Here is a 9865-nt window from a genome sequence, read left to right on the forward strand (position 1 = left end):
TCATTGTAAAGACGTCACTTAGGTTTTATCTCCTCCTGAAGTGAAAGTGCGATAGAAAGTCATTTTTCTCTGTTTCAATGAAAATAGCTTATGTTTTCCTAGTCTGTGCTCATGAGGCAAGCCTCTCGCCCCCTGACCATGTGCAGTGGGAGCTTAGCAGGGTCTCTTTGAAGGATGCGCTGGTCACCTGCCGAACTGTGGAAGACCGGATTAGAGTATAACCTTGATGGTGGTCTCCAGTCCGGGTCTGCAGTATTCCAGGGCTCAGGTGATGACAGCACGGCCCGGACTGGTGCTCATCGGCAAGAGGCTGAGGAACAGATCGATCACTGGAAGCCGCGATTCTTCCACCTCAGTTCCCAAGAATACCTCAAGATAGTGTGCGCATTTTTGGTGGTCCTCGCTGGACAAGAAGGGGTTGTGTACCCGATTGTAGTCAATGATGGTTAAATATCAGACGTTATGTAACAGCAGGATCTGCGTTGGCCAACGCTCGTCTCATGGAACAGTACAATACACCTTAAAGTGGTGATGATTAGAACAGCAAGAGCCTCTCTCCCGCTGGGAAAAGGAGAGAGGGTTTCCATCCCGGACGTGCCGTGTGGGGATCACTCGGGAATTCGGGTTTGGAAAATATTTTACCGCAGGGATGGGTTTCCTCCCGGGGTCAAACACTCCAGCCATCACTCGGAGATAACATGGAAATACGATCGATGGTGCAAAGAGTGGTTATAACAGGAGCTGCTGTAAATGGTCAAAACACAAACGGGTTATGGTGTGAGATTTTACTGAGCTCTTACCCGACACAGAGATTCCCAATCGCTCGCTCTCCGGTGATGTGAACACTCGGCCGTCTATAACAGTAGTATAGTTACAGGTGTAGTTTCCTGCACTGATCTCGGATATGGTGAATATTGCTGTCTTGTTATTCTCTGGAGCTGTTTGTGATATGATAAACTCGCCGTCTCTGTATAAAGAGAAATCGCTGCTAACATAATTGCCAGAACATGAGATCTCAGCGCTTTTCCCTCTCACAAACTCCCGGGAATTTGGCTTCAGAGAAATGTTGGGTTTCTGGAGCGGATCTGGAATTAAAACACAGTCAATATAATCTCACAAGGCTCGCTATGTGATATGAAGACAGTTCAGATCAGAGTAAAAATAAACATTTGCTTGTTTCCCAGCCTGGAGAGGTGTCAGGACACGGGTGAGGAGATGAGGGGAAGGTTCAGGACAGAACCCAGCAAGTGTTTCTTTACACAGAGAGAGCGGGAGTGACGGCTGGGAATGGGGTGGACAAGGATGGCGGTGAGGCCGCGGACTGGGGTAACACACAGCTCCAGCCTGGGACGGGAGAACGCGAATTCAATCTGAAATTCTTGTGTGATCTTCAGATGTTTTATAAACAACAGTATAAGATCACATCAGGGGATCAAACAGAGAATTCAAGAGCAACAACTTCACACAGAATAAGGTGGTGGGACTCACTGCCTAAAGTGGGGGTGCAATCAGACAGCGCAGATGCATTCAAGAGGAAGCCAGACATTTGCAGGAGGGAGAGGGAAATAGAGGCTCTGGGAGGCAGCGAACATGTGGGAGGGAGTTTATAGGAGGGATGTAGCAAGAGACGGTGTGAGAGGAATGGAGAGGTTAATAAAGGGTACAGAGGGAGTGGGTTAGAGGGGAATAGAAGGTGTGGGAGGAAGTTAGGAATATATGGTGTGAGAGGGAGGGAGTGAGGAATAGAGGGTTGGTTGGAAGAGTGTGGGATGGAGTGAGGAAAAAAGGATGTGAGGGGGAAGAAGAGGGTCAGGGGAGAAGGGAGGGAAGGATGAATAGAGGTGTGGGGAAGAAAAGAGGGTGAGGGGACGAGGGAGGAAGGGATGAATCGAGGATTTAGAGGGAAGGAGGAACGGGGAGAGACTCGTGTCACAGAGCGGGTGGAACGAGAGGCATTATTTAATTGATTAAGAGGAAGGAGGAAGGGGGAGGAGGGGAGAGTGGAGTTTCCTGTGACCGCTTTTATTGGACCAAGTGGACAGCGAGTGACCATTTGTGAGAGAGTCCAGACCCTCGCACTTACCCCGCACAGTGATGGCCACTCGCTCGCTCTCTGGTGATGTGAGCTCTCGGCCGCCCACGAGTGTAGTATATTTACACCAGTGACTTCCTGCTCTGATCTCCGATGGGGGGAACGTGGCCGCGTTGCTATTCCCTGGAGCTGTTTTTGATATGATAGACTCGCCGTCTCTGTATAACTGGAAGTTGCTGCCACGATAATTCCCTGAACACGAGATCTGAGCCATTTCCCCTCTCACAAACACTCGGGAATTTGGCTCCAGGGAAATGGTGGGTTTCTGGAGCGCATCTGCAATAAAAACACAGTCAATATAGACACACAATCACTCGCTGTGATCTGTGCTGTGACGTTCAATATCAGGGTGGACAGTCAGCCCGGCCTCAACCTGGGAGACTGAGCTGGGGGTCAGTGTGAGCTCGGGGTCGGTGTGAGCTGGGGGTCAGTGTGAGCTCGGGGTCAGTGTGAGCTCGGGGTCAGTGTGAGCTTGGGGTCAGTGTGAGCTCGGGGTCACTGTGAGCTCGGGGTCAGTGTGAGCTCGGGGTCAGAGTGAGCTCGGGGTCAGTCTGAGCTGGGGGTCAGTGTGAGCTCGGGCTCAGTGTGAGCTCTGGGTCAGTGTGAGCTCTGGGTCAGTGAGATCTCGGGGTCAGTGTGAGCTGGTGGTCAGTGTGAGCTCTGGGTCTGTGTGAGCTGGGGGTCAGTGTGAGCTGGGGGACAGTGTGAGCTCGGGGTCAGTGTGAGCTGGGGGTCACTGTGAGCTCGGGGTCAGTGTGAGCTCGGGGTCAGAGTGAGCTCGGGGTCAGTGTGAGCTGGGGGTCAGTGTGAGCTCGGGCTCAGTGTGAGCTCTGGGTCAGTGTGAGCTGGGGTCAGTGTGAGCTCTGGGTCAGTGTGAGCTGGGTGTCAGTGTGAGCTCCGGTTCAGTGTGAACTCGAGGTCAGTGTGAGCTCGGGTCAGTGTGAGCTGGGTATCAGTGTGAGCTGGGGGTCAGTGTGAGCTGGGGGTCAGTGTGAGCTTAGGGTCAGTGTGAGCGCGGGGTCAGTGTGCGCTGTGGGTCAGTGTGAGCTGTGGGTCAGTGTGAGCTCGGGGTCAGTGTGAGCTCGGGGTCAATGTGAGCTGTCACCTATGCTCAGACCCTCACCCTGTGCTCAGTCCTTCCCCCTGTGGACAGACCCTCCCGCTATGTTCAGCCCCTCCCCTTGTGCTCAGCCCCACACAATGTGCTCAGCACCTAACCCTTGTGCTCTGCCCTTCCACTTGTGCGCAGTCCCACCCACTGTACTCAGCTCCTCCACAGTGCTCAACTCCTCCCACTATGCTCAGACCCACCCCCTGTGCTCAGCTCCCCACTGTGCTCAACTCCTCCCCCTGTGCTCAGCCCCTCCCCCTATGCTCAGCCCATCCCGCTGTACTCAACCGGCTTTCCTCAACGCACCCCCCATCATCCACCCCCACCACCCGTGCTCACCACTGTGCTCACCCACCACCTACATCACCTTGTTCTCAAACTCCCTCCCTGTGCTCACCCCTCCCCCGTGTGCTCACCCCCACTGTGCTCACCCCTCCCCCGTGTGCTCACCCCCACTGTGCTCACCGCTCCCCGGTGTGCTCAGCCCAACTGTGCTCACCCCTCCCCCGTATGCTCACCCACACTGTGCTCACCCCTCCCCCGTGTGCTTACCCCCACTGTGCTCAACCTTCCCCCGTGTGCTCACCCCCACTGTGTGCACCCCTCCCCCGTGTGGTCAGCCCCACTGTGCTCACCCGTCCCGCGTGTGATCACACCCATTGTGTTCAGTCCCCCGTTTTAAACCTGTTGTGCCCCACCTATGTTGAACCCACTGTACCCCCTTTTGCTCTGTGCCCCTTGACTCACACCCCTCCGCATCGGGCTCACCCACTCTTTGGCACCACGTACTCAGACCTTGTGCTCACCAACCCTACGCTCAACTCCACTGTGCTCATCCCCCTGTGTTCCCACAGTGCTTACACCCTGATGTTACACCCAGAGCTCAACCCTTCCCGTTTTCACCGCCCCATTTGCTCCCTTCCACCACTTGCTCCCTTCCGCGCTCCCCCCAACCCACACCGTGGTCACCCCAACCCACCCACTCCGAGACCGAGGTAATGATCAGAGGCAGACAGAGTTACCTGAGCAGATGAATCTGCCATCATAGGAGTGTAACCAGGGTCTGTGATCCCAGGCCCATTGGCATTCCTCCCTCACACCCTCCCAGTTTTAATAATAAACTGACAGATTGTGGGATAGAGACTTGATCAGAGTTTCTCACACTGCGTTTTACCCAAAACATGAGAAGCGAAAAATGATCATAGAATGAATTATTTACCTGAACATATGACACCGGCATCAGCGGAGTATGACACCGCGGAATAGTGACCCCAGGTTCCTGGACAATCCCTCAGAGCAGACTCGCTCCCACTGCACCGAACATCATACACGACAACGGAACCTGAGCCTTTCCCAAACTGAGCCACTGGTGCCGACAGCGCTGCTCCACAGCCCAACTCCTCACACACCACAGCCGCGTCCTTCATATCCCAACCATAGTCCTGAGAGCCATAGCCATACACTGTGCCCCTCTGTCCTCCATAGTAAACCTCCACTGTCCCGGCACACGGGCTGCCGCCATTCACCAGCCGCACACTCACACTCCCTGTAAAACATCACACATAGTGTTAGTAGTCTGTTACCCGTTTGACTTCCAGTCACACAGGATATTACCATACAATGTACATGTACAGAGCGTCTGTCACAGTGGGACGGTGTCTGGGGGTAAGCAATTCAACATCAATGGTAAACACAGTGACGTTTTAATAATAATTATCCTTGCATTTGATATAGCGCTTTTCGCTTCCCTGCGCTCTCCCCCAAACCTGTGCTCACCCCCACCCCTGTGCTCAACTCCCTGTATTCTGTCCCAGTCCGCACCCACCTGTGTTCAACACCCTGTGTCCCCAGTTTGCTCCCCCACTGTGCCCCCACTTTGCCCCTCAGCTGTTCAACCAACAGTTTTACCCTCCTCTGCTCCTCCCGTTCCCCACTGTCCTCAAGCCACTTTATGGTCTCCTGTGCCCCCCTACCCATGCTCCCCACAATATATTCACCCCGTTGTGCTGACACCCCCTTGTGCACAACACTCCCCCCACTCTCGTGCTCACCTCACCCTGTGCTCAACACCCAATCTCACCCCCGCTTTGTTCAACCCCCTGTGCTCACCCCCACCTATGCTCAAACCACCTTTGCTAACCACCCATGTGCTCACCCCTAAGCTCATCCTCCTCTGCTCAACCACCATGTGCTCCCCACTCCTCCTGTGCTCCCCACAGTCCTCACCCTTCCACCTGGGCTCAAACCCCGATATCAACTCCCCTTTGCTCATCCGCCTACGTCTGCTTAGCCCACAGTGCACCCCCACTGTGCTCCCAAATCTGCGCTACAACCCTCACTGTGCTCAACCGGCTTTTCTCAACGCACACGCCACCCCCACCACCCGAGCTCACAACTGTGCTCGCCCACTTGTACCTAAATCACATTGTGTTCAAAGACCCTCCCTGTGTTCACCCCTCCTTTTGTGGTCCATCCGCGCACAACCAACCGCCACCCCCGTGCTCCCCCCTCCCCCGGGTGTTTACCCCCACTGTGCTCACCAATCCCCCATGTGCTCACCCCCACTGTGCTCACCCCTCCCCCGTGTGCTGACCCCCACTGTGTTCACCCCTCCCACGTGTGCTCACCCCCCACTGTGCTAACCCCTCCCCTGTGTGCTCCCCACCACTGTGCTCACCCCTCCCCCATGTGCTCACCCCACTGTGATCGCCCCTCCACCGTGTACTCACCCCCACTGTGCTCACCCCGCCCGCGTGTGCTCACCCCCACTGTGCTCATTCCCCCGTTTTAAACCTCTTGTGCCCCACCTATGTTCAACCCACTGTACCCCCTTTTGCTCTGTGTCCCTTGACTCACACCGCTCCCCCTCAGGCTCACCCATTCTGCGCCACCACGTAATCAGCCGCTGTGGTCACCAACCCTACGCTCACCTCCACTGTGCTCATAACCTGTGTTCCCCCCAGTCCTCACACCCTCATGTTACCCCCAGAGCTCAACCCTCTCCGTGTTCATCGCCCCATTTGCCCCCCTCCACCACTTGCTCCCTTCCGTGATCCCCCGAACCCCCACCGTGGTCACCCCACCCCCTCCGAGACCGAGGTGATGATCACAGGCAGACAGAGTTATCTGAGCAGATGACTCTGCATTCATAGGAGTATAACCAGGGTCAGTGATTCCAGGCCCATTGGTATCCCTCCCTCCCACCCTCCCAGGTTTAATAATAAACTGACAGATTGTGGGATAGAAACTTGATCAGGGTTTCTCAAACTGTGTTTTACCCAAAACATGAGAAGCGAATAATGATCAGAGAATGAATAATTTACCTGAACAGATGACACCGGCATCAGCGGAGTATGACACCCTTGAATAGTGACCCCAGTTCCCTGGACAATCCCTCAGAGCAGACTCGCTCCCTCTGCACCGAACATTATACATCACAACTTGATCTGAGCCTTCCCCAAACTGAGCCACTGGTGCCGACAGCGCTGCTCCACAGCCCAACTCCTTACACACCACAGCCGCTGCCAATATATCCCAACCATAGCCATCAGAGCCATAGCCATAAACTGTACACCACTGTCCTCCATAGTAAACCTCCACTGTCCCGGCACACCGGCTGCCGCCATTCACCAGCCGCACACTCGCACTCCCTGTAAAACATCAAACACAGTGTTTGGAGTCTGTTACCGGTTTGACTTCCAGTCACACAGGATATTACCATACAATGTCCATAGCGCCTCTCACACGGGATAGCGTCCCAGAGCCCTACACAGGCGCAGCATGAATCCGAGCCGCGGGTTTGAGGAGGTGACCTGAGGCACTGTCGAACAGGAAGGTCTTCTGCTTCTGCAAATGGAAAAAGACGGTGACACAGAGTGATAGAGGAAGAGTGTTTCAGGGTTTCGGACTGTCGTGGCCAAATGCGTGGTCACCAATGGTGGAGCAGAGGGCGCGGGGGACAAGGATGTGGTTGGAACCAGACTATTAACGTGGCCTGTGGATTGTGTGATGGTTTCTCTTTCTGTTCCCCAGATGGAGCTGAAGAGAGGCTGAATCTCACCCTCAGCAGCTAATGTTCCCACAGCAGCTTCTGGCTGTGGGACTGCGTCACTGACCTGCACATTCCACCGTCTTTCTCTCCGGAAATATCACTGCACGAGGGAAAAAAAAACACGATCAAAGCAGGAATTACTGATACAGTACCTCACACAGTCAATAATCTGATCTGTTCGGTCTCTCACACAATCAATAATAATAATAATAATCCTTTCATTTGATATAGCGCTTTTCACGTCGGGAGGACGTCCCAAAGCGCTTCACAGAACACACTGTAAAGTGAATTGATTGTATAATTATGGGCGATAGCGGCAGCCAATTGCGCACAGCAATGTCCCACAAAGAGACGTAGATGGAAAATGACCAATTTATCATTGTTTTTGGTTTTTCGAGGGATTATTATTAGGCTCTGTTTGGAATAAGGAAACTTGACCAAGGTTTCGCCCTCTGCCTGGAATTGAACTCAGGTCTCTCGCTTGCAAAGCGAGTGCTCTAACCACTGAGCCACAGGACTCCACAATGGTCAGTCCCTAACGGGCAGCCATTTTTGTCATTACCAAAAAGGACCCTAGTGGGGGAGAGAGCACCAGCACAGACACGAAGGGGAGAGAGAGGACAGGGAGTGGGAATAGAGTAGAGAGCTCCAGTGTTGGGGTGAGTGGTGGGGAAGGGGAGGGTGTGGTGGTGGGGTTGAGCATCAGCACAGACACGATGGGGAGAGCAGGATGATTGGGACTGACCACAAAACTCTTTCAGAGACCCCCACACACACACCAATTGGCTAAACAGACATTTTCTGCGCAGGGATTGCTTGTGTTTGTGTTTCTGATTCGCTTCTCAAAGAATATGAGGTTTGGTGAAGGATCAGAAACACAAACAACTCTGCTCTACTCACTCCACTCTCCTCCTCTCCCTCCCCTGTCCTTTCTTCTCCCCGCTCTAATCTCCTCTCCCCTCTCTCCAGCCTCCTCTCTACTCTCTATACTCTCCTTTTCTACCATCCTTCCTCTCTTTCCGCGCTCTGCTCTCCGCCCTCTCTCCTCCACCCCCCTCTCCTCTCCTATCCATCTCCCGATCCTACCCTCTCTGCTCTCCGCGCCTCTCTCCTCTCCGCCCCCTCTCCTCTCCTCTCTGCTCTCCCCTCTCTCCTCTCCACATCTCTTCTCACCACTCCTTCTCTCATCTCCTTCCCTCTCTGCTCTCCTCTCTACACCCCCCACTCTCCTCTCTACTCCTCCTTCTCTCCTCTGCCCTCTCTCTTCTCCTGCCCTCTCTTCTCTCTGGCACACACTCCTCCCACGCCACTCCCACCTTTCATGCTCTGTTGCCTCTCCTCATATCTCTCCTCTCCTCCCGGCTCTCCTTCCCACTCTCTTCTCTCCGCCACTCTTTCCTCTGCCCTCTCTGATCTCCTCGCCTCTCTTCTCTCCTCCACTCTCCACACTCTACTCGCGTCTCTCTTCCACCCACCCCTCTCCTCCCCTCTCTCCTTCCCTCCCTCCTCTACTATTCTCCACTCCCTCCTCTCCTCCCTTCTCTCATCCCACAGATGTGGGGGATGAAGGACAGTTGACAGTTGAACAGGACACAAGGGTCATGTTTGTAATTGGGTTACAAATAATACTCACCGAAGAGGAAAACAAATAATTGCTTCATCTTGAGGATGAGAAGGAGCTGGTGAGGGTCAAAGGCCGGAGGCTTGTGTCTGGAATGGTGGGGTCTCCGCAGATTTGGAGATAAACCACACGGAGGAGATCTCACGAGCAGCTTTTGCCGCGATACCTTCGCTCTCTGGTCCCCAAATATCCACTTCCCTGTGACACACACACTCTTAGTCTCTCTCGCTCTCTCCACACTGACCACAGGAAAGCAGCACAGTCATTATGTTTTGACCCCTGACATCATCCCCTCCGCCCACTGCTGATCTGCAGTTGTTGGTTGTTGTTAACACTGTCATCTCTGATGGGCGGTGCGGATGGGGTGTCTGACTTGCACAAATAGCGGCAGCTCACCAGCGTCCACAGGGGACAAACTTCGCGGTTTTATTAGTTAAATGAAAGCAGTGACCCCCAACTCTAGGAAGAATATCAAGGCCTTGGAGAAGCTACAGAGGAGATTTCCAAGAGATGATATCAGGGATGTTGGATTGCAGTTATTCGGAGACACAAGAGAAGCTGCGATTGTTCTCCTTAGGGCAGAGAGGTTTGATGGGGGACTTAATAAATTCCATATCAAAATAATGTGGGGTTTTGAAAGAGTAGAAGGAAGAAACTGTTTCCACTGTTTGGTGGGTTGGTAACCAGAGGACAAAAAATTAAGATAATTGGCAAAAGAACCAGAGGGGAAAGCAGACAAGGAGAATTGTTTTTTACACAGGAAGTTTTAAGGACTGGAGCACATTGCCTGAAAGGGTGGTGAAACATATTCAATAACAACTTGCCAAAGGGAATTAGACAGGTACTTGAAAAGGGAATTGAATGGAGACTTGGGGAGACAGGGGATGGATTGAAGTAATTGAAGTGGAAACATTTGCAAGGATATGGGGAATGAATGGGGAAAAGACTGATTGGGCATCTCTTCCAAAGAGCTGGCACAGGCACGATGGA

At 53.4% G+C, this 9865-nt stretch overlaps 1 protein-coding gene across 1 annotated transcript; it reads right to left on the bottom strand.

The window, feature by feature from the left end:
• Positions 1-4414: 4414 nt before the first annotated feature.
• LOC103172888 (soluble scavenger receptor cysteine-rich domain-containing protein SSC5D-like) lies at positions 4415-9363 on the bottom strand. The gene is made up of 4 exons (XM_042345538.1): positions 8888-9363; positions 7319-7354; positions 6527-6853; positions 4415-4749 (listed from the first exon to the last, which is right to left on the bottom strand). Exons 1-4 carry the CDS (start codon positions 8913-8915, stop codon positions 4415-4417), a joined length of 726 nt encoding a protein of 241 aa, XP_042201472.1. The 5' UTR covers positions 8916-9363.
• Positions 9364-9865: the final 502 nt, after the last annotated feature.

This window comes from Callorhinchus milii, unplaced genomic scaffold (assembly GCF_018977255.1).
Source record: "Callorhinchus milii isolate IMCB2004 unplaced genomic scaffold, IMCB_Cmil_1.0 Scaffold58, whole genome shotgun sequence".
In the NCBI taxonomy this organism is placed as follows: domain Eukaryota; kingdom Metazoa; phylum Chordata; class Chondrichthyes; order Chimaeriformes; family Callorhinchidae; genus Callorhinchus; species Callorhinchus milii.

Bases quoted from the DNA above. Each gene is read 5' to 3' on its own strand.
- LOC103172888 (XM_042345538.1), bottom strand. From the start codon at position 8,915: ATGAAGCAATTATTTGTTTTCCTCTTCG. The intron at 7,355-8,887 runs GTGAGTATTATT...TCCCTCGTGCAG, and splicing joins ATTATTTGTTTTCCTCTTCG to TGATATTTCCGGAGAGAAAG. The intron at 6,854-7,318 runs GTCAGTGACGCA...GATGTTTTACAG, and splicing joins AAAGACGGTGGAATGTGCAG to GGAGTGCGAGTGTGCGGCTG.